A 25,398-nucleotide genomic window follows, 5' to 3' on the forward strand; every position below is an offset into this window, starting at 1 on the left:
TTGGAAGAATAGTCAATAAGAGAGCTTGTTACTAGTTTCTTGCTGTGGTGCTGGGGGATCGCTTTAGGCCTGAAGCCGTAAGAGTCCCAGTGATTTTAGCACTATGAGCTCAATCGGCACCGGGGTAAGTTCTTTATTTCTCTGTGTGATAGTCTAAGGATTAGCGTAGAAGGGAACGCGGACAGACCGCGGTGGGTGCGCGGACTCGGGGTCCTCTAGGACTGCCTGGGGGCAGGTGGGCCGCTTCTAGTTGTGCGGTGCCGGGAGGTCTAGGCCCGCGCCTGTGGTGACCGTGACTTGACGCTTCTCAGCTCAGGTGTAACGGGCTTGGCCGCGCAGCAGTGAGATTTGGAGCCGCTTTAGGTTGCTGAGTCACTTTCTTTAGCCACTTAGGGAAACCGAAAGTGGAAACTCTTGAGGCCTGAAATGGTGTGTGTGCACGCGCTGTGAAGGACTTGGGCAACAATTAAGCTCTTGAGCACCACTGAGGCAAGGCGGCTCGAGAGTCCAAAGTTTGTGACTCTGCTTTCCAAGAACCTCTCCCCCCCCCCCCTTGCAGTTCCTGGGGTGCTTCTGACTCCCGGGGATTCTCTGCCTTAGTTTCGAGGGTACCGATGGACCTCTCTTTATGAGTCCCTGGAACCTTCTGAGAACTGATAAGGAAAATAGTCTAAAAAGCGGAATCTGAAGAATCTTTTCCATTTTTCCGTTGTCCCAGCTTTTCTTGTAGAGAAATAACAGCAGTGTGAGGTCTCAGTACCGTCAGCGTTTAAATGATTAGCTACGGACTTAACCGCTTCTTTGAACAGACTGTCCCGGATTTTGGAGTAAGATTTGTTAACTTGTTCGGCCTACTAACTTTACTTTGTTAAACGTACTGCATATATACAATCTTCGGCTTGCTCCTTTTATGTATTTCCCCATATAGAAAACATAGTGTTTAGAAATATTTATTGATTGGTTCCACTGGAGGCATTGGGTAATGGGTTTCTCAGTTCATCTACTCCCATTGTGCATAAGATTTTGATTCTCACCATTAGGCCCAAATACTGGTTTTCCAAGTTGGATAATAGGCAATTTACACTAAGGTTGTCATCCCGTTTTTGAATTAGTTGATGCTCAGTAATGCATGTTGTAGCAAATTGACTTTGCAACTACATTAATATTACCCTAGATAAAAGTGTTCTGAAGGGTTCTACAAACCTTTTAAAAATATTTGATAATATAAATAGGTGAGAAATTTTGAGTATTACGGTGGTAAAGATCTTCGTTTAGCAGACCAACAGACCAATTACCCTAGATTAATAGTGTTCTGAAAGGTTCTACAAACCCTTTAAAAACGTTTGATAATATAAATAGGTGAGATGTTTTGGTATTAAGCTGGTAGAGTTAAAGATCTTCCTTTAACAGACCAACAAGCTGAGAAGCAGGAAGCACCACTATTGAAGACTTAATACCTGTCTTGTCCCAAGAACTCCAGATGCGAAGACCTGTCTTGACATTTCTCTCCACTTGTTTGATAGGCATTTCAAATGACACGTCCAGAGTAGATCTCTGGGTTTTCTTCTTCCGTTGCCATTTTGCATCTCCTACAATTTACATTTCAGTGAATGGTTCCATTTTAGTCGCTTAAATGAAAAAAAAAATCTATGATGCACTTCTGAGTTCTTTTTTACTGTACTCCTAAAGCCAATCCATTAGCAAGGTTTTTTTGCGCCCTCAAAGGATAACACCTTCCATGTCTTTCTCTCTGGTCTAAGACACTCCGTTTGGAATACCCTATCTCTGCTTCCACTTTTGTTTTCTCTATAATTCATTTACCAGATGAACAGCATTTAAAAAGAAAAAAAATTAGAACCTCTTCCCCTCACCCCACCCAAACTCCAATGACTTTCTATTGCATTTAGAATAAAATTTAAACTTCCTACTCCAGCCTAAAATAAAAGACTTAGCATAACTTGGCCCTTATATGCCTCTAAAATAGTTTACTCTTCTGTTTACCATTTGTGGTGCTCAAGATTTCAGTGGCATTATTTCCTTTTTCTTAATTTTGCTCCTCTTATTTCTACCCTGAGGTCTTTTATACCAGATGCCAGGACACTCCTCCATATTCTAAATGAGTAGTTACTTGTCTTTTAGATCTGGCTCAGTTTAAATAACATAAATATAATTTCCGTAGCAATGCCTTCCCTGATCAGGTAGTCTGTGGTATTCCCTGAGACCATAAGTTCACTTTGTCTTATTTTTCGTTGTAGAACCTTTTATCTCCAGCACCTGGATCTGTTTGAGGTCTGATTTGAAAATGAAGGACTTTAAGAATGAGTAGTCTTTGTATTTTCTCATAGTGCCTGACATATAATAGATGCTTATTAAATATCTGAATGCTAAATGATGTATCCAAGCTCCTTTAATTCATTACTGCCACAGCTATGAGAAGCTGTGGTGCTAAAGAGAAGCCAGTGTTGTTTCTACCTTGGTAATTTTTTCAGAAATGAGCCATGTTCTGTGTGGGAAAAGTTCTGACTTTACCCAGGACTTCGTTCATTGCTTGTCAATAGCAGAAATCTAAAGTGTGTAACTTTCTCTTAGCTGCTGTTCCTGCTCTGACATGCTTTCCCTTTCTCTTCAAAGCAAAATCTTCACTGAGATTGAACACACATTTCTGATGTGTAAGCCATTTAGGAAAAAATTGTTATTACTGCCAAAGGTGCATCCTTCTAAGCTTGTTATTGCATTTTTCTTGTAGTATGATCTGTCAGCTTCAACATTCTCTCCGGATGGAAGAGTTTTTCAAGTTGAATATGCTATGAAGGCTGTGGAAAATAGTAGGTAAGAAACAATGTTTTACTTGAAATTAGTGTGTTTTAGCCAGATATTAAATGTCTCCTTCTCTTTGTTTTTGGTAATTAGGCTTTGTTATGTTACTTTGGCACAAATAATACATGCCCCCAAATAATCTCAATTTATTAGTCATTTCCAGATTTCTCTTTAGGCCAGCTCTTTCCATGTGACTATATTTCCAGTTGACTCCAGAATTACACACTTATTCTACCATGTCTCAAGTGTATAAAGCCAAATTCATCAACATCTTTGCTAGCCCCTTTTCCCTTTTTCAGATTCTTGACTTATATCGTTGGTTTCCTTGGCCAATAGGTTTGTAACTTTATTGTCTTTTATTTCCTTGTGTTTTCAGTGCCCTGTGCAGTTGGTCACATGATCATCTCAGCAGGGATATTTTTTATTTTTCTCTTCTGCTGCCATACTGCAAAAGGTGTAGGACCACCAAGATATTTTCCTGCTGGATTACTTCCTTCACTCTTTTTTTTTTTTTTGGTCTTAAACAGTAATCTTTATTTTTACACAAAGCGTACAAAATGAAGCAGTTCCTTAAAGGGTGACTTGGAGCTAGAAAATCCACCCTGAGTGTGAAAGTGTTAGTGTTAGTCTCTCAGTCGTGTCCTACTCTTTGCAACCCCAGGGGCTGTAACCCACCAGGCTCCTCTGTCCATGGGGTTTCCCAGACAAGAATATTGCAGTGGGTTACCTACCATTTTTTTCTCCACAATCTGTCTTTTTTGTTTAGAGTAATTCACTAAAATGACCACTATAATATCTTAGTTGAATTACTGGCTTGTTGACAAATTCTGAGTCTTATATTGAACAATTTTTATAATCAATTATATGATCATTTTAAAAAATCACTTCTAGTGGTCATTTTAAAAAATCACTTCTAATTGAATAGTCTGCCAAGACAGGTTTCATTCTTAATTTTTTTATTGAAGTATAGTTGATTTATAATGTAGTTTCAAGTGTATAGCACAGTGATTGAGTTATACATGTATCTATATAATATATATATAAGTAATCGTTGTACTTTTGAATATAAAGCAGCTTTGGTATGAGATAAAAGATTTAAAAAATTTTCTTTCATGTCATTCAGATCTCTTGAAAAATTTTTTTTAGGGCTACTAAATAAGCTCTGTTGATGCTTGAGCTCAGTGTTTTGAATGTAATGAAAAGTTGCATAGTAGGAAAATGTTTTGAGAATATTAGAAAAGCCCATGTGTAGATGTAGTTTTCTCACTTTCTATTAATACCTTCAATATTCAATTATGGAATTTTCATGAGGTTATAGATAGTAACTGGTCTTTGCATGTGCTGGCGCATAGCCCTCTGTGTGTGCATACTGAGTTGCTTCAGTCGTGTCCGATTCTTTGTGATCCTATGGACTGTAGCCCGCCAGGCTCCTCCGTCCATGGGATTTTCCAGGCAAGAATACTGGAGTGGGTGGCCATGCTGTTCTCCAGGGGGATCTTCCTGACCCAGGGATTGAACTCGAGTCTCTTAGATCTCCTGCATTGGCAGGCAATTCTTTACCACTAGTACCACCTGGGAAGCCTCATACCCCTCAGTAGATACTGAATAAATAGATGTTCTTTTTTTGTGTGCCATTTTCTTGGTGGTAGAAAGAAGATGTATAGATTTCTAATGATTTATGAAATAGTATTTTAAAATTTTTGAACAAAAATACATTTTGAGTCTTCTTATGGGATTTGTTAGTGAAGCTAGTTGATTTTGTGTTTAAATGTTGTATTTTTATAGATAGAAGTACTTACAAACTGTTAGTATCTGATAATACAGTAGAAGTGAGGCTGTTAAGAATTTTAGGTTGAACTGTATTTGTCATTGTGTACAAGGCCTGAAAGAGTTCAAAAGAGAGTCAAATTCAAGAAAAGTTGACATTTTTTCCCCTGTTGATGAAAGAAGATAGGCTCTTTGGCCAATGAGTTGGAGAAAGATTGAGGAAGTTTATTGTTTTTCTTTTCCTCCTTTGTGTCTTTGCATTTTCATTGGTGTAAAAAAACTGGTGGGAGATGTCTTGACTAAGAAGAACTGGAGATACATTTTGAAACCATCTGTAACTGAGAAAACTGAGATTAGGCTGTGAGATCTGTGTATTTTAGCAATTTGTTTTCTATAAATTATTTCTAAATATGACTTTAAACAGTTATATTTAATTTTGGGAAGGTCATGTGAACAGTTTCATTTAAGCAAACTTAAATATAATTTTAAAAACTGGAAACATTAAAAATGAATATTTTTTTACATAAAGAAAAACTACTTGGAAAGTTCCTTTTTTAAAGGGACATATGTCACCTGGTATGATAGAATATTGGATGAGGATCAGAAGATGTGAATTTTCCTGCTAACTGCTGCCAAATGGTAATAATATATAAGGTTCCAGTATTCAGTCCCCTGAGTGTCACTTTTTTGTCTGTAAAACTGGGGTGTGGACATCTAATCTAACTGCTTCCCATGCCTTACCAGAAAAATGAAATTGGAAAATTTTTAAGTGTTTTGTGAACTTTAAAAAGTGAATGTGAAAGTTGCTCAGTTGTGTCCAACTCTTTGCAACCCAACGGACTATACTGTCCATGGAATTCTCCAGGCCAAATACTAGACTGGGTAGCCGTTCCCTAAGTGGAAAATAGAAAAATAAGATGTGAATCTTCTTAAGAGTGAAACATATAGACTGATGAAAACATTTAACCAAATAATTTTAAGTAAGATTCTATACCTGAATTGAAAGGAGATAAATTATTTTTTAGTTAATCATTATTTTTGCTATTTAGTTGGAGTGTAGTTTAGTGGCTTTACAATGTTGTGTTGGTTTCTGCTATACTGCAAAGTGAATCAGCCACATGTATACATATATCCTCTCTTCTTTGGATTTCCTTCCTAATTAGGTCATCACAGAGCCCTGAGTAGAGTTTTTTGGGCTGTACAATTTGTTCTTTTTTTTTTTTTTTAATTTTATTTTATTTTTAAACTTTACAATATTGTATTAGTTTTGCCAAAGATCAAAATGAATCCGCCACAGACAATTTGTTCTCATTAGTTATCTATTTTATTCTTCAGTTCAGTTCAGTCGCTCAGTCGTGTCTGACTCTTTGCGACCCCATGAACCACAGCACGCCAGGCCACCTTGTCCATCACCAAGTCCAGAGTCCACCCATACTTGTGTCCATTGAGTCGGTGATGCCATCCAACCATGTCATTCACTGTCGTCCCCTTCTGCCTTCAGTCTTTCCCAATATCAGGGTCTTTTCAAATGAGTCAGCTCTTCGCATCAGGTGGCCAAAATATTGGAGTTTCAGCTTCAACATCTGACCTTCCAATGAACACCCAAGACTGATTTCCTTTAGAATGGACTAGTTGGATCTCCTTGCAGTCCAAGGGACTTTCAAGAGTCTTCTCCAACACCACAGTTCAAAAGCATCAATTCTCCAGCGCTCAGCTCTTTATAATCCAACTTTCACATCCATACATGACTACTGGAAAAACCATAGCCTTGACTTAGACGGACCTTTGTTGGCAAAGTAATGTCTCTGCTTTTTAATATGCTGTCTAGGTTGGTCATAACTTTCCGTTCAAGGAGTAAGCGTTTTTTAATTTCATGGCTGCAGTCACCATCTGCAGTGATTTTGGAGCCCAGAATAATAAAGCCTGACACTGTTTCCACTGTTGCCCCATCTATTTGCCATGAAGTGGTGGGACCAGATGCCATGATCTTAGTTTTCTGAATGTTGAGCTTTAAGCCAACTTTTTCACTCTCCTCTTTCACTTTCATCAAGGGGCTCTTTAGTTCTTCTTCACTTTCTGCCATAAGGGTGGTGTCATCTCCATATCTGAGGTTATTGATATTTCTCCCTGCAGTCTTGATTCCAGCTTGTGCTTCCTCCAGCCTGGCATATCTCATGATGTACTCTGCATATAAGTTAAATAAGCAGGGTGACAACATACAGCCTTGATGTACTCCTTTCCTGGAACCAGTCTATTGTTCCATGTCCAGTTCTAACTGTTGCTTCTTGACCTGCATACAGGTTTCTCAAGAGGCAGGTCAGGTCAGGTGGTCGGGTATTCCCATCTCTTTCAGAATCTTCCAGTTTATTGTGATCCACACAGTCAAAGGCTTTGGCGTAGTCAATAAAGCAGAAATAGATGTTTTTCTGAAACTCTGTTGGTTCTTAGTAGCGTACATATGTAAATCCTAATCCACCACATTTCCCCCTTTCCCCCCTTGATATCCATTTATTTGTACTCCATATTTGTGTCCCTATTTTTGCTTTGCAGGTAAATTCATCTATACTATTTTTCTAGCTTTTCATGGACGGAGGGGCCTGGTGGGCTGCAGTCCATGGAGTTGCTAGGAGTCAGACACGACTGAGCGACTTCACTTTATTTTTTCACTTTCATGCATTGGAGAAGGAAATGGCAACCCACTCCAGTGTTCTTGCCTGGAGAATCCCAGGGACGGGGGAGCCTGGTGGGCTGCCGTCTATGGGGTCGCACAGAGTCGGACACGATTGAAGCGACTTAGCAGCAGCAGCAGCAGCAGCTTTCACTAGAAAACATTATATGTATGCATTAATATATGATAACTTATTTTTCTCTTTCTGACTTCACTCTGTGTGACAATCTCTAGATCCATCTATGTGTCTGCACATGGTACAATTTCATTCCTATTTATGGCTAAGTGATATTCCATTGTATGTATGTATGTACCACATTTTCTTTTTCCATTCCTCTGTTGATGGACATTTAGGTTACTTCCATGTCCTTTCTATTGTAAATAGTGCTGCCGTGAACATTGGAGTGCGTGTATCTTTTTGAGTTATGATTTTCTTTAGGTATATCCCAGGAGTGGGATTGCTTAGTCATGTGGTAGTTACATTTTTAGCTTTTAAGGCACCTCTATACTCTTCTTCTTAGTGGCTATACCAGTTTACAGTCCTATCAACAGTGTAAGAGGGTTCCCTTTTCTCCACACCTTCTCCAGCATTTACTCTTTGTGGAATTTTTGTTGATGGCCATTCTGACTGGTGTGAGGTGATATGTCATTGTAGTTTTGATTTGCATTTATTTAATAACTAATGATGAACATTTTTTCATGTGTTTGTTGGCCATCTTTATGTCTCCTTTGGAGAAATTTCTATTTAGGTCTTATGCCCATTTTTTGGTTGGGTTGTTTGTTTTTTGATATTGAGCTGCATGAGTGTTTGTATAGTTTCGAGATTAATTCGTTGTCATTGCTTCCTTTGCAGATTATTTTCTCCCATTCTGAGAGTTGTCTTTTCATCTTGTTTATGGTTTCCTTTGCTGTGTAAAAGCTTTTAAGCTTCATTAGGACCCATTTGTTTATTTTTATCTTTATTTTCATTATTTATTATTATTTTTTGGCTGCATCTGTACAGCATGCGAGATCTTAGTTCCCCAACCAGGAATCAAACCTGTGTGCCCTGAAGTGTAAGTGGGAAGTCTTAACCACTTGACCACCAGGAAGTCCTAGAGATCAGTTCTTTCAAAGAAAGAAATTCAATCTTGGGGATTTAAAAGTTAAATATTTTTGAGTATCTGTTTTTTTAGGGACAGGAACTACCAAAACAAATAATTAAGAACATATAAAAGGATACTTAAAACACTATTTAAAAAAACCTATATATGATGATCATAACTATTTTATAAAAGGATGCCCCTAGAAGGTAATATGCAAAAGAAAAAAAGGAGTTAAATTATAATTTTTCGGTTTATCCTCATTGAGGGGACAAGATATGAAAGGAAGATTGTGCAACATAATTGTGAGGCTAGATTGTTTAGAACAAAAATGTACACAAAATTGTGGTCTTAGGACATCCTTATACTTGAAAAAAAATCATTAGAACCTTGATGAATATTTAATTAAGTAGGCTCTTAGGTTCTATAAGTATTTACCATAATGCTCACCCCAAAGAGCATTTATTTATGCCGGTTATTGGTTCATCAGTATTTACTGTATTTGAAATTAAAACCAAAAAATAAAAAATACTTCTAAATTTATTTAAATAACAGTGATAAAATTGCATGTTAACAAATAATTACATTAACATTTATTAAAATACTTAAGTAACAATAACATTTTTAATGAAAATTACTTTTCCAAAGCATGGAAAAAAAGTGTGGTGAGAAGAATTGCGTTGTTTTACATTCTTGAAAATCTCAGTGATTAATTGAATCTTAATAAAAGGCAGAGTCTCATAGTTGCTGCTGCTTCAGTACATTGTAACTTTTGTTGAAGTTTGTGCAACATCAAATCAGGCTTCATATACATACGTGGTTGGAAAAGAGAGGAGTCATTTAATAACCTTATGCATGTTGTTTATTTATACTGTACCATACTGGACAGATTTTAGTTTCGTAAAGGTTAGTTGCAGTGTGGAGTCTGAAAACATAATAATGAACCGTTTGTACTATTATTAAAGTCTATTGCACTGTCTTGTACTTTGCATGTTTTATCCATGCATGATTTGTAACATTGTATGTTGGTCATTTGGAAAATACTGGTTCACTGAGTTATAACAAACCTTCCAAAGTAGACATATTTCATTATAAACTGTTAGAAACATCACATTTTGTAATATCACCACCAATATGTTTTCCAAAACCCCAGTTTGTGTTTGAAAACTCAGATTTTATCACTGGCAAGAAAATACTCTCTTTTGTTTTCCTTGAAGTGACAGGCTTGTTTTGTTCATTTTAGAGAAGAGTCTGCCACATACCTAAGTGGAAATAACCATAGTTATTATTCTTTGATGGTAAAAACAGATGTTCCATGAAAAACTTCACACCTGAAAGCAGTTTATCAGTGCTTTTTCCTGTAGGCAACCATCATATTTTGATGTGCAGCAGCAGAACTTTGGCTAACTTGCTTTTTGTTAGGATAATAAAAAGATACTTAAGGATTAATGTCTAATAAAATTAACTACAACTTTATCAGGGACATTCTTAACTAAAAATGTTAAAAAAACAAAACTGAGCATAGCAATAAAGAATACAATGAGTGGTATTTACTGCTACCGTTTATTGTCAGCCAGTAGCATTGGTGCAAACATCCACACAATGGAGAAAGTCAAATGATGTTTCTGTATTTTTATAAAAATAATTTTGACCTGACAGACGACACTTTGAGAACTTTTGATTTAGGGAAAGGGACATTTTAGATTCTGAAAAATGAGGAAGATGAGAAATTGTAATAACTGGGAAAGGCTGTCTGAGACTATTCAAGTAAACTTGTGAAAGTTTGTGGAAATTTATTTAAATGTGCTGTGGTGAGGAGGAAGTGTATTCTGATGCCCAGGATAACTTCAATAAAGACTGGAAAGCAAAAATGGTGTTTGAGGGACGACAATGAGGTTGAATTCAGTAGAGCACAGAATTTATAATATGAAATTGAATTAGCTAGATGGGCTTTGCAGATTCTTGGGAGTTAGGAAATTTGGACCAAGGAATTTAAACTTGAAAAGGTACCTGAAGTGTGGGGGAAGGAGTGTCTGAAATTCTTTATAAAATTTGTGCATGTGGCTCAATTCATTTTTCTGGTTGTTTCTGATAGAATTCTCTTTGTTAAAAGAATTATTAGAGTTAAAGTAATTGTTTTTTCTTGAAATGGCGGTATATAATTTCTCCACATTTTACTTGTTTTTTTGATCAATTTTGTTTTAAACAGTTGAACAGAATGTTTATTCTTTTACACTTACTGTAAGCAACACATTGTTAATGCAGAAAAAGCAAAAGGAGGGAAAATAATTATAATATTCCCACCCAGATTAGAAACTGTTAACTTTTTATTTTGTATGTAGCCTATCATTTATATGCATGTTATGTATCATTTTTAATGGACATGACTAGTCAGCATTTGTCATAAGAGAGCCAGCATATGCTAGATACTGTGCCACTAGTTACGCATTTTGTTAGCATCTTTTTTCATTTGTGTATTATCTTTCCATGTCATGATACGAAATTGTTTTTGTTTTGGTCACATGATTATTTGTATGGATCTAATTCATCACACTTTAGGATGTTTGCCCTTTCTAGTTTTCAAATGTATTTGCTTTAAAAACTTGATATATTCTAAGAAACAGATTTGCCTGTTTTTTGTTTTTTTAACTTGAGTTTACAAAGCTTCTTTTATTTTCAGTTTAAAAAATTGATTTTTTTCTACTTGTTTCAGTACAGCTATTGGAATCAGATGTAAAGACGGCGTTGTCTTTGGGGTAGAAAAATTAGTCCTGTCTAAACTTTATGAAGAAGGTTCCAACAAACGACTTTTTAATGTTGATCGACATGTTGGAATGGTAAGGTCACATTTAAAAATGTTCCTTTTTGCCTTGTCCAGTTTCTTGTGATGTAATTAACTGGAATATATAAAAATTTAATTATAAGAACCTATTTATTACTTTAGCATTGAGGCAAAAACAGATCAGAGAGCAGCCATAGAAATAATCAGAAAGACTGGTTTGTGAACAGTTCACTGTCTAAAAGAAAGGTGCGTGCATACATGCTCACTTGCTCAGTCATGTCCAGCTCTTTGTGACTCCATGGACTGTAGCCCACCATGCTCCTCTGCCCATGGAATTTTCCAGGAAGAATACTGGTAGAATTCTTATAATCCAGTTGGAGATACATACGAAAAACCAAGTTGAAGAAAATGAGGAGGGGAGAGGAGTGAGAAGCTTGGGTAAAAAATCTTGGCAGCATAGATCGCCAATCAAGGCACATGCTTGAGAGGCAATAAGTCTTTAGTTTTTTGTATCCTTTCTGGGGATAACTGTCAAACTGAAGATGTTATCAGAAAGAAAATACCTTTATAGTAAGGTGGAGTATCAGGAAAGGATGTCTGACGAAAGGAAAAGTGAGCACATCCTTTTTAGTAGCTTCATAAGCATCACTATATTTATTTCATGCAGCTGGTATGGCATAAATAAGATTACTGAGGTATACTGAAGTCATCCTATATAAATATCAGACTTTATTCAGTAAGTATAACAGTCCAGAAAAAAGAGAAAAGTGATTTTAACCCTGCTTTCTGAAAAGTCAAGGAAGAAAAGGGAATACATATTCTGTGTGCTAGGTACTATGCCAGAAGTTCTTTACATCAATTATCTCATGTAATCTTGACAAACCAGTGAAAGTAATATTAATCCCATTTTTACAGATGAAGAAACACTCAGCTGGTAACGAAATGTGCTGGGATTCATACTTGGGTCTCCATGGTCTGTGTGTTACTCTAGAGCCCATTCTTCAGGGTGAGATTCTGTAGGATCCACTCATTCTGCTGAAGTATTGGTAGCTTTGTTATTAGTATTTGTAAATAAGATGTGTTACACACAACACAGAAAGGACTAGCAAAATATAACCAGTAATCTACAAAGCTACAGATACATTTTTTTTCCTTCAGTTATTTTTCTGAATCTGTTTTCCCTCCTGAACAAATTTATTACTACCAATGAAACTGGTATGTTTTCCTGAAACTTGGCCAGATTGTAACCTAACTGATAGAAGGGAATTAGTGAATTCTGCTTTCTTTTACTTAGTAAAAAAAAATCATATATGCTTGTAGGTAGTTCAGTGGTGGAAAGATTTTCCTAGTATTTTCAAATTTGTCCCATTTGTTATTAAAAACTGATGGCATTCCTTGCAACTGGAAATTGGCAAAACATTAGACATTGAAGAAGGTTGGAGAAAAAAAGAAGGATTGATAGTCTGTCTCCACGATTGTCATCTTCAAGTAATTTGACAGATTATTAAACTTCACAGTGAGTTTTATCCAAAGCAATGGAAGATTATTTAAATCATGAAAATTACTACCTGGGTTACTCTAAACTCCAGTTTCCTCACCTGCAAAACTATGGTGGTAATAGTGCCTGTCCTCATGTGTAATTATGTAAAATGCTTAGCATGTTATGAGTGGATCAATAATGGATTAAGGATTTTCATAATCATTACTATTACTAGGTAGCAGTAGAAGAAAAGGCTGTTAAAATTTTTGATAACATTTATTCTGAAAATCTTATGTCAGTGGTTTCCAGTACTTGTAACTGTTCCAACATTTCTGTTTTCATGGCTTCCCTAGACCAAAAGAAATGCCCAGTGGTTCTGTGTATTATATATGTAGGTCTAAATAACTAGTTATGTTCTAACAACTTAGTAGCTATAAAAACAAAACCTCACCATATGACAGGAAGATAAAAATGTTTTTATTTTCAAACAACTACAACTACTAATGTGTACTCTGCAGTTTCTTAAAGTTTGGAATTGGATTCGATGCTATGCCCCACCCCACCCTGCTTCCTGTTTCACAATGATTTTTGCACAGTGCTTATTTTCTATCACGGCAGCCCCAGCTTCTCAGTGACCCGATGGCATTGAAGGGAATGTGGAATGATCTGATGTTGAAACTGAACTACTTCAATATGTGTTTCCCCCAAAACTTAAAACACCCCACAACTCTGAGTTTACTGTAGTTCCCTGGGATATCTCAGTGTGTGGTTTGGTAATTGCAGTTCTAAGCCACTAGATTTGTGGTTTGTCATGTTTTGCTTTGGCATTACAATTTATTAGTACACTGAAATAGGAGGTTTGAGGTTATGCCTTTTAAATAAAAACTTTTAATAACTTTTTAAACATAGAATGGCTTTAAATTAAAAACCAGTTCTAACCAAAACCCATGGTTTTTTTCTTCTTTGTGGTTCTTTTAGTCTTTATAATGAAGTGGGAATTAGGGAGACATGGAATTTTTTTTAATGTGGTCATTTGACAAAAGAATGAAGTCACAGTTAGGAAATTTCCAAATTGTTATCCCATACTCAAGCATCGAAATTCCAGAATGCCTTGCAAAGATGGTGGTTTAGTCACGAAGTTGTGTCTGATTCTTGCAAAGACCTTTAAGCCAAACTAATTTATTCTAATGATGATGCTTGTTAAAAATATCAAGTAAGCCTATCATAGTCACATACTTTTCCTTCATTTGTGATAGGAATGTTAATTGGTACTTTTTTTTTTTCCAGGCAGTAGCAGGTTTGTTGGCAGACGCTCGTTCTTTAGCAGACATTGCAAGAGAAGAGGCTTCCAACTTTAGATCTAACTTTGGATATAACATTCCACTAAAAGTAAGTTGATAACAGTTGAGCCTCTGGAACAGCAAGAGAAGAGTCTTAATAAACTCTTCTGTTTTACCCCCACAGCATCTTGCAGATAGAGTGGCCATGTATGTACACGCGTATACACTCTACAGTGCTGTTAGACCTTTTGGCTGCAGGTATGAAATTTAGTGAGATATTCAGTAATATCTGTACTACAGTTATCTGTTTTCCCAGCATCTTATTAGCCTTTTATACCCTTAAGAAATGAACTTTCATCAAGAAGTAGTTGAACTTTTTTTATTGTATCTATGTGAGATGATGGATATTACCTAAACCTGTGGTAATCATTGCATTTCACAGTGTATATAAATTAAACCTTTATGCTGTATACCTTAATGTAGTGATGCATGTCAATTATTTATTAATAAAACTTGGGGGAGGAATCTCTGAAATTAGATCCAGACATTTTCAGGAAGTTGCAAACTGATTTTATTAAAAATTTAAAAAAATTTTTATTTTTGGGTCTTTGTTGCTGTGCAGGCTTTTCTCTAGTTGTGGAGAGCAGGGGCTACTCTCTAGTTGTGGTGCGTGGGCTTCTCACTGTGGTGGCTTCTCTTGTTGAGCACAGGCTGTACGGTGCATGGCCTTCCGCAGTTGTGGATCCTGGGCTCTAGAGCACAGGGTCCATAGTTGTGGTCACGGGCTCATCTGCAGTATGTGAGATGTTCCCAGATAGGGATCGAACCTGTGTCTCCTGCACTGGTAGGCAGACTCTTCACCACTGAGCCACCAGGGAAGCCCTGCAAACTGATTTTAAATAGAGTTCATTTGTTGTTATTACGTAGTCAACTGTACTGACATCTCAGTTTTTTCATTAGTTTCTGTCTTATCTTCTGTAAGCAACAGGTAAAATGCTCTTAATGGGAATTGGTTGTTATGGTATTCTGCCCATGAAGTAGTAATATAAGATGAGGCTGGTTTCTATTTATAATTTCAAAAAAATCAGTAATTCATATGATTGTTCAGTACCCTAATTTTAATTTTGTTGTACATAAAAAATGCATTGAATCAATTTGGGTTACTGCAGAAAAGTAATTGGAGGAATATTCGGGAATAGCCAAGAAAGAATGAAGGGTGGAACAAGAGTTTGAGGTAGCTTCAGTGTGTTCATAGCAAGAATTTTGTTCCCTTGGCTTTTTCATGTTTATGCCTTTAGCTCTTGGGCCCTCATGTTATGTCTGTCTATCAGTACTCCTTTCCCTGCAGTGCTATCCTCGCAGGAAAGGTTGATTAGAAAGTTTAATACTAAACCAAGGCACATGAATTTTGAACGTTTTCAAGTATATACTAGTTTTTATCCAAACTATATTATCAAAGTGCTTACTGTCAGTTATATGGGTATTAGTCAATGTTTATCTTAGAAAGAAAATTGCATTTTTATCACTGTACTTTTTAATACTTTTCTGGTATTAAGAACCACGGTTTAAAAGTATTACTTTTGTGCAGTTTCATGTTAGGGTCTTACAGTGTGAATGACGGTGCACAGCTCTACATGATTGACCCATCGGGTGTTTCATATGTGAGTTAATTTTGAATCTTCTGAAATTCTATTCCAGTTTAATGGTCTCTCACTTAAATCATATATTCAGATTATATGATGTTTCTTTAATATTCATTTAACATTTTCTTATTTAACATTAATAACAAGAACCTTATGGGTATGAGACAGAGCAAAGATTTGTGACCTTTTTTTGGACTGTGCCACATGGCATGAGGGATCTTAGTGAACTGACTAGGGATTGAACTTGTGCCCTGTGTGTTAGGAGTGTGCATTCTTAACCACTAGACCACCAGAGAAGTCCCAGATTTGTGGCTTTTAATATGCTACTGTAGAAACTGCATGGTTTGGTCACTGAGTCATGTCCAACTCTTGTGACCCCAAGGACTGTAGCCTGCCAGGCTCCTCTGTCCCTGGGATTCTCCAGACAGGAATACTGGAGTGGGTTGCCATGCAGAAACTGCATAGTCAACATAAAATTTTGAATATGTGCTATTTTATTACCATAAATATTAGCAGTGTCTTTAAAAGGAATATAATGCCCTCCCTTTTTAAGTCTTTTGGGTTTTTTGATGCTGTTTTGGGTTTTTGTTTTGTTTTTCTGGTTGCACCACATGGCTTGTGGGATCTAAGTTTCCCGAACAGGGTTCAACCAGGGATCTAACCCAGGTCCATGACAGTGAAAGCCTGTGTCCTAACTGTTGAACTGCCAGGGAATTCCCCAGTACAAAGGATTTTAAGTGGGATTTCTTGGATCTTTCTCTAATAATCTTTTCTTAAAGTGTCTTCTGAGATTTTAATGGTTTTTATACTCATTAACAAAATTAAGGCTCTTTAGGTTTTGTCATTATATACGAATATAGTTATACAAGTATGAATGGGCATACTTAATTAAAAAAAAAAACCTTTACAATATAAATTAGAGAATTCCCTGGTGGTCCATGGTTAGGACTCGATGCTCTCACTGCCTGCTGGTTGGGAAACTGAAAATTCCACAAGCTGCACTGGTGCTGCCAAAAAACGTGTATATATACATTAAGAAGGCTTAGAGTACTTAACTCTTAGGAATGATTTCTTTCTCTCAAAAGTCATTTCAGTTCATAAAGCTAATTTCTTTTCTATTTCCAGCCTCAGATATACCTCTAGCTCATGGTCTCTGTGTGTGTGTGTAAAATGATATAATTTTTCCTTGGGATATTTCTTGAAAATAATCCAGGTTATTTTATACTTAAGTTTGATATTTTAAACTTTTTGAGTCCCTTGTTATTCATTTTAGTAAATGTCTTTTTACTGTATTTCTCCATATGTGCTTTTGAATGTCATTTAGCATCCTTTTATTAATCTTTAAATAGAAACAGTAGTCATTAATAACTTATGATAGTATATTTAATAATACTTTTTTTTTTTGGTGTGTGTTCTTTTTAAATAGGGTTATTGGGGCTGTGCCATTGGCAAAGCAAGGCAGGCTGCAAAGACAGAAATTGAAAAGCTTCAGGTAATAATTTTTATTGTTTAAAATTCTGCTATACCATTATTCTCAAGTGATTCTGCTATACTGTTATTCTCATGTGATTCTGCTATACCATTATTCTCATGTGGTTAAGTTTCATCACCACAGACTAAAGCTTTTAGTCCAAGTGTGGTCTGCCATTTTGAGTCAAGCTTTCTGAAGCTACTAGATTAGTTGAGCAGGAAAGCTGGCAGCATATTATCTTTAGAGTTGTGTCATGGGTCCTTTTATGATTTTTATGGCTGTCTAATCTTAAAAAAAAAAAAAAATTCATATAATTTCACAAAATCCTTGAGACCCATTCACCGAACTCTATGCCCCTTAGGTTCAGAACTTTGGTCTTTTACTGTATCATTTCTTTCAACTAGAAAACAGCTTTTGTCTGAAGTCTTACACATTAAAGTCTGCGCTCCTTTGCTTCTCTTTCCTTTGTTCCCAACGTCTATTAGTGTGGAAAAAGTTTCTTAAAAATTTGCTGGCTTTCCTTTTAGCTATAAATTGATCAACTTGACATTGAAATAGTACCCACCAACTCTTCATTGCTTATCAGAAACTTCCTTAAAAGACAGGCATATGATTTAGCAGTATTTTGGTAAATTACAGTGACAAAATCTTCTTGTACATTTAATGTTAATGCTATACTGGAACCTTGCTCAACTAATTCACTTATTCAGCTTTTTTAATGCTAGGCTTTTAGTGCTTAGAATTTAACACCAAGACCTAATTTATGTTTGGTATTTTAGGATTGATAAAATTGACAAAAGGACCTTAGAGATCACTTAGCCCAAGTCCAACCCTCGGTTAAAACACACTGGCTAGAGTCATAGACTATTGCTTACAAACAATCCAAGACCTTGTAACTCTTAGACTAGTGGTCTTTTCTGTCATATATTCTTTCTACTAGGGGCTTATAGGATATTGAGTGTAGTTCATTGTGCTATACAGTAGGACCTTGTTTATCCATTCTATATATGTAATAGCTTACATCTGCTAACCCCAACGTCCTGCTCCATCCCTCCACTAGTTCCCTTCTCCCTTCTCCTTTGCAGCTACAACTCTGTTGTCTGAGAGTCTGGTTTTGTTTCATAATTAAGTTCATTTGTGTCATATATTAGATTCCACATACTTGTTTTTCTCTTTCTGACTTGACTTTGTATGATAATCCCTAGTTGCGATGCTTTTTACAGTTTTATTGGAACATAGCCATATTCAGTCGCTGGCTGCTTTTGCTCTAGTACAACAGTGGAGTTTAGTAGTTGGAATGGAGACCGAAAACCTTATCCCTATGATGAAAGTCTAAAATATTTACTGCTTGGCCCTTTAACAGAGTTTGCCAGCCCCTGCTCTCAATCATTACTCTGGTCTGCTTTTCTACTTGTGTTCTGTTTACCAAGAACATAATTTTATAAAGTAAATTTTACCAACATATGTAAAAATGTATTTGACATTTAAGATGTATCGCTTCAAGTTTAAGTTTACCTTTGTATGTTACAATTAATCTACTAAATATAGAACTTAACTTGTAAGGGTAAAAATATGAATATCGGTATTTTCCTTTTCTTCACCCCCAATTTGCCATGAAAAAATTTAATCAGAAATTCAATCAGAAAAAATACCATAAAATAAACATCTCTGTCTAGATTGAACAGTTGTTGCTTTCCAGTATTTTTCCTACTTCTATCAGCTGGGGCATCAAGATTTGTAAATATTAAAAAAACACAAAAAATAAAATATTAATGAGCCCAATTTAGAGATGCAGTAGTTAAACTACCTCAAGTTTGGATTGCTGTATGACTGTTCATTATTTTTTCACTATTTTCCATCCTCCACATATTCAGAATATGAACACCAGGTTTGCGCATTTTAAAAAATTTTGTCAAATGTGTTCAGAAACACATATACTTAAAAAAATTTCTGCACTGGTTACTTGCAGTACCTTTAGTATAACAGACTTTTCTGCCAGGCATCTAAAGGCTGTTTTTCTGCCTTGATTTCCATATGTTCACTTTTGCAGTTAATTCATCTTCCTTATAATCAAATCAGATAAATCTGTGTTCTAAGACTCCACTCAGATCTTGGTTCTTCAGAGCTTTCCCTCACATTTTGCAGTTTTGTCTTGAACAGTTTCATGAGGGATAATTTATTCCTATTTCTCTAGCATATAGAAGTATTTGGGAGAAGGCAATGGCACCCCACTCCAATACTCTTGCCTGGAAAATCCCATGGACGGAGGAGCTTGGAAGGCTGCAGTCCATGGGGTCGCTGAGGCTCGGACACGACTGAGCAACTTCACTTTCACTTTTCTGCACTGGAGAAGGAAATGGCCACCCACTCCAGTGTTCTTGCCTGGAGAATCCCAGGGACAGCAGAGCCTGGTGGGCTGCCACCTATGGGGTCAAAGAGTCGGACACGACTGAAGTGACTTAGCAGCAGCAGCAGAAGTATTTGTGGTTTGTTTGCTTTTTATTATCCTGAATTCACTATAAAGAAAAAAAACATTTCTTGGTAATCTTTTAAGTGTCAGGGTCTGCCTGTGAATAAATTCATAAAGGAGTCTAGATTTTTATAAACTTTAATATATTTCACAAAATTATTGGTGCCCAAGGCTTTTTTTGAATAATCATTAAAAAACATTAAACAATAAAAAACTTAGGTTCTGGTCTTTTTGAATTTCAGGTTATTTTCCTTGGTTTTATGTTTAAGAATCTTATCTCAAGAGCATAGGTTACTGATAAAAGTTGCAAAAAGAATCTGAAAAGTTACACAAGTGGAAAGTGTTCTTCCTTTGACTCATAACATAATGAATATATATTTTATTTTCTGTAGATGAAAGAAATGACCTGCCGTGATGTTGTTAAAGAAGTTGCAAAGATGTAAGTTGCAATTTTCATTAGTACTGACAAATATTTTACTTGACCTTACCTTATACATTAATCCTAAGAGGCTGTTTTGTTTGTAAATTAGTTATTGCATTAATTTTAAGAAGGTGAATCCAACATTCTGAGAGGCTTCATTTTAAGTGACAGTGAATAGGATGGGAAAAAATAGCTTTTGATAAAATATACTCCTGTTCCATTGACAGAATTCAAGATTTGGAGGATATGGTGAACCTCTAGACTTCTTGCTAGCTCCCGACTTCTTAAATCTCACAAGTCCCAATAATATTAACCTTAGCTTACAACTTTAAGGTCTACAGCTGAAGTTCTTATAACAAGATGAATAGAGAAGTATTTCAGAACATCTAGAAATAGCTTAAGAAAGCCTGAAGTAGTTTATGTTACAGATACCTAGGGTAGAAAGCTGTGTAACAGTAGTAGTAAGCAACAACAATGCCAGTAAAATCTCAGTGACCATGCTTCAAAATACATTATTTTTTTAGATCAAAGAATGCAGGCATTTAGTATTTCAAAAAATCTAATAAAATGCTGGTTTTATAGTCAGCTTTTCAGAGTTAAAGAGTAATAAATGTAATATTCCAGAGAATTCATAACACCTCTGTTCCACATTAGAACTACGTCATCATGGTCGAGTCAGCAGGTTTTACATCTAATAATACATGCAAGGGGAAAAAATGTCCAGGATGGTCTATCATCTGATGATAAACCTATTATTTGAATGATACTCTTAATCTCCGTACTGATAGTTGTAACAAAATATTAAAATCACAAGTATTTTATAATTTTATACCAATCTATCACTCCTGCTACTGACACCCTCCTTCCCCACTGCCTTTTACCATGAGACCCTTGCCCTTTCTTGTGAAGGGGAATCCATTCCATTCTGTGATTGTCATTTATTAATAACGACAACCTAGAGGACACTGGCAACTAACATATAATAGAACTAATAAAAAGTAAATAATCATTGAATTGTGCAAGTTTTTTTCCTTCATTGAGAACTTGTCTGGGTATCAGTTGTTATAACAGCTTTTATTTTTATATTGTTCTGTGTAGGAAAGCCATCCTTTCATCATTTAATAAAATGAAGTACTATGCATCTTTTAGTTCTGGAAAGTTTAAGATGCTTTCTTATGTTACAGCTGTTATAGCAAGGCTTTAGGAATATCCTCCAAATTACTTTTGCTACTTTGTTGTGGGAGATGGTAAAATATAAAATTAAAAAAAAAGCTTTGCTAATACTTGTTTTTACTTTTACTTTTTAAAAATAATTTTATTTTTGGCTGTGCTGGGTCTTCATTGCTGCTCAGGCTTTTCTCTCCTTGTGCAAAGGCTCCTCATTGTGGCCTGGTAGCTTCAGCAGTTGCAACTCCCAGGCTCTTAAGAGCACAGGTTCAGTAGTTGGGGCCCATAGTATAGTTGCTCTGCAGCAAGTGGGATCTTCTGGGATCAGGGATGAAACCCATCTGCTGCATTGGCAGGCAGATTTTTTACCACTGAGTCACGAGGGAAGCCTTGTTTTTACTTCTACTTTTAATATTGTGTGACACTGCTTCCTGGTTTGCTGCAGTTTGTCTTGTACTGTTTAAAGGCCAGGTTTAGGGACATCCAGAATAGTAAAGGGGTTTAAAAATATTCCTGCCAAGAAAATGCAGAATGAAGACTAATTGTAAACTAATAAATTAGTTTTTGTTTAAAAATCAGTTAATGAATGGAAAATACTGAATATCCTGGAAAGGCACAGATAATACCTTTCTCCCATTTGAATCTTCCTTATGAGACATCTTAGTTCTGTCTCTGAAAGAATGTATCAAAGTAAACAGCTTGGGTTGTATAAAGGTGTAAGGTATAGTGAATCCTTTGTAGTGTTTAATTTTTTATCAGTCCTAGTTAATTTTCATAATATAGACTATACTGTGCGTATAATTGTATAAATCCTTATATTAGGAAGGGGTGTTGATTTGCTGAGTGGGTGCATGAACTATGTTTGTAGATGGCCAGATGTTAATTTCTTCTTTCTTTTCTAGAATTTACATAGTACACGATGAAGTTAAGGATAAAGCTTTTGAACTAGAGCTCAGCTGGGTTGGTGAAAGTAAGTGATTACTCTGTACTTATTTGCTCTCAGAGTCATCTGTACCAAGCCTAATTTACTATAAGTGCCATTTTTTTTTCAATCTTAAAAAAGAATTAGTAATAGCCTGTACCCATAGAAAAGTACACAAACAACAAACAGCATGGATACATTAGTGTAAACTCTAATTTGGTCAACAAGTAGACCAGCCTGCCAAATTACCCTTCAGTTTTCAGTTCAGTAACTTCAGTCGTGTCTGACTCTTTGCGACCCCATGAACCACAGCACACCAGGCCTCCCTGTCCCTCACCAACTCCTGGAGTCCACCCAAACACATGTCCGTTGTGTCAGTGATGCCATCCAACCATCTGATCCTCTGTCGTCCCCTTCTTCTCCTGCCCTCAATCTTTCCCAACATCAGGGTCTTTTCAAATGAGTCAGCTCTTCGCATCAGGTGGCCAAAGTATTGGAGTTTCAGCCTCAACATCAGTCCTTCCAATGAACACCCAGGACTGATCTCCTTTAGGATGGACTGGTTGAATCTCCGTGTAGTCCAAGGGACTCTCAAGAGTCTTCTCCAACACCACAGTTCAAAAGCATCAATTCTTCAGCGCTCAGCTTTCTTTATAGTCCACTCTCACATCCATACATGACTACTGGAAAAACCATAGCCTTGACTAGATGGACCTTTGTTGGCAAAGTAATGTCTCTGCTTTTTAATATGCTGTCTAGGTTGGTCATAACTTCTCTTCCAAGGAGCAAGTGTCTGTTAATTTTGTGGCTGCAATCACCATCTGCAGTGATTTTGAAACCCCCCAAAATAATTCAGCCACTGTTTCCCCATCTATTTGCCATGAAGTGATGGGACCAGATGCCATGATCTTAGTTTTCTGAATGTTGAGCTTTAAGCCAACTTGTTCACTCTCCTCTTTCACTTTCATCAAGAGGCTCTTTAGTTATTCCCTTTCAGCCAGAAGGGTGGTGTCATCTGCATATCTGAGGTTACTGGTATTTCTCCGGGCATTCTTGATTCCAGCTTGTACTTTTTCCAGCCTAGCGTTTCTCATGCATATAAGTTAAATAAGCAGGGTGACAATATACAGCCTTGATGTACTCTTTTCCCAATTTGGAACCAGTCTATTGTTCCATGTCCAGTTCTGACTGTTGCTTCCTGACCTGCATACAGGTTTCTCAAGAGGCAGGTCAGGTGGTCTGGTATTCCCATCTCTTTTCAGAATTTTCTGCAGTTTATTGTGATCCACACAGTCAAAGGCTTTGGCATAGTCAATAAAGTCAATAGATGTTTTTCTGGAACTCTCTTTTTTGATGATCCAGCGGATGTTGGCCATTTGATTTCTGGTTCTTCTGCCTTTTCTAAAACCAGCTATCTGGAAGTTCACAGTTCACGTATTGCTGAAGCCTGGCTTGGAGAATTTTGAGCATTAGTTTTACTAGCATGTGAAATGAGTGCAATTGTGTGGTAGTTTGAGCATTCTTTGGCATTGCCTTTCTTTGGGATTGGAATGAAAACTGACCTTTTCCAGTCCTATGGCCACTGCTGAGTTTTCCAAATTTGCTGACATATTGAGTGCAGCACTTTCATAGCATTATATTTTAGGATTTAAATTGCCTAACCCTTAGGCCTCTATTAAGTCAACAACCCTTACCTTCTCCACAAAGGTAAGCACTGTCTTGAATTTCAGTAGACAACTGGGCCCTTTCCAGTGTTTACGGAAAGGGATAATGCAGCTGTGGATGTCCTTTACATCTACTGTGGCATGCATATGTAGTAGCATTTTAGAAATATATGTTAAGAGTGGAATTGCTGGATTATGAAATAAGCATTCATTCAATTGCAGTATTGGCCACAATGTGTTCTGACTGCCTTTCTAATACAAACAAAGCTAGAATAAATTTAGGAGGTACTGATGGAAAAATTCTGCTTAATAAGAGACTATATAAAGTTGTGAGTAGTTTACTTTGAAACATCCATTGCATACAGTATTATTGGGAAGTAACCTTTTTCTATTAAGGCAACCATAGGGCTTCGGGGACAGATTTTAAAATCTAATCATGCTGTGAATAAATTGTTCATTCGCTAACTCATGAATCTTTGCAACCCCATGGACTGCAGTATACTAGGCTCCTCTGTTCTCCACTGTCTCCTAGAATTTGCTCAAATTCATGTCCATTGAGTTAGTGATGCTGTGTAACCATTTCATCCTCTGCTGCCCTCTTTTCATTTTGCTTTCAACCTTTCCTAGCATTAGGTCTTTTCCATGTCGTTGGCTCTTCACATCAGATAGCCAGAGTATTGGAGCTTTGGCTTTAGCATCAGTCCTTCCAATGAATATTCAGGGTTGACTTCCTTTAGGATTGAATGGTTTGATTTCCTTTAGGATTGAATGGTTTGATTTCCTTGCAGTCCAAAGGACTCTCAAGAGTCTTCTCCAGCACAATTCAAAAGCATCATCAGTTCTTTGGCACTCAGCCTTCTTTATGGTCCACCTGTAACATCGGCACGACTTCTGGAAAAACCATAGCATAATTTCTTTATTTTAAGTGCTTATGTAGGGGAAGGAAAAAGATGAGGTCAAAGAACCTGGTATTACCTATGGATTGGCTAGATTGTTTAGTCTTTTCAAATCACAGTGATTCTCATTTTTAATTCATTTAAATATATGGCTTAATTTACAGTAACTAATGGAAGACATGAAATAGTTCCTAAAGATGTAAGGGAAGAGGCAGAGAAATATGCCAAGGTAAGCCATAGCATGAAAACAGCTCAAGGTAAAAGCATCATGGAAATATGTTGAATTGTATTAAATAACACTTCTGAGTTGAGCTGAACTAAAAGAAACTTTCTAGGTTATCCTCAATGGGGATAAAGTTGCCCTGGTTCCAAAAAAACTTTTTTGTGCATGTGAAAATGGCAAGGTTTTTTGAGAACATTTAATGCTTTCACACTGTGTGTATCCTATCAAGAATATTGTCATTGATAGAGCAGGATGTACTTACGACATTCAAGTAAAATCTAACATTCTAAACCAGCGTTCCAGTTTACTTATAAAGAATTTTGAATGACAGGCACTTAGATTCAGGTTGTTATAGCAGTGCTAAAAATTGATTTTAAACACTGTTTTTCTCTTACCAGGAATCTTTGAAGGAAGAAGATGAATCAGATGATGATAACATGTAACATTTGTATATTAAATTTCTAATACAGTCCCATGTAACTATTTAGCCCCTTGGATTATTACTTACCAATTTTCATTAAATTTTTGTCTTATAACGATTCAAGTTTGGTTAATATTTGCCTGACAAAACTGGTGGGGGTAATTGAGCACTTGTTTATTCAGCATTAAGATGTAGCTTTATGCCTGTTGTAAAATTCCTTAGTT

General features: G+C 36.4%; 1 protein-coding gene across 1 annotated transcript; it reads left to right on the forward strand.

Annotated features, from left to right (window-relative positions):
- On the forward strand, nt 1-25,293 carry PSMA3 (proteasome subunit alpha 3). The gene is made up of 11 exons (XM_027554209.1): nt 1-124; nt 2,747-2,829; nt 11,048-11,171; nt 13,884-13,985; nt 14,061-14,134; nt 15,465-15,537; nt 16,946-17,011; nt 19,853-19,899; nt 21,951-22,018; nt 24,695-24,759; nt 25,152-25,293. Exons 1-11 carry the CDS (start codon nt 104-106, stop codon nt 25,194-25,196), a joined length of 768 nt encoding a protein of 255 aa, XP_027410010.1. The 5' UTR covers nt 1-103; the 3' UTR covers nt 25,197-25,293.
- The last annotated feature ends 105 nt before the right edge of the window (nt 25,294-25,398 follow it).

Source organism: Bos indicus x Bos taurus, chromosome 10 (genome assembly GCF_003369695.1).
Source record: "Bos indicus x Bos taurus breed Angus x Brahman F1 hybrid chromosome 10, Bos_hybrid_MaternalHap_v2.0, whole genome shotgun sequence".
In the NCBI taxonomy this organism is placed as follows: domain Eukaryota; kingdom Metazoa; phylum Chordata; class Mammalia; order Artiodactyla; family Bovidae; genus Bos; species Bos indicus x Bos taurus.

Bases quoted from the DNA above. Each gene is read 5' to 3' on its own strand.
- PSMA3 (XM_027554209.1), top strand. From the start codon at position 104: ATGAGCTCAATCGGCACCGGG. The intron at 14,135-15,464 runs GTATGAAATTTA...ACTTTTGTGCAG, and splicing joins GTTAGACCTTTTGGCTGCAG to TTTCATGTTAGGGTCTTACA. The intron at 19,900-21,950 runs GTAAGTTGCAAT...TTTCTTTTCTAG, and splicing joins GTTAAAGAAGTTGCAAAGAT to AATTTACATAGTACACGATG.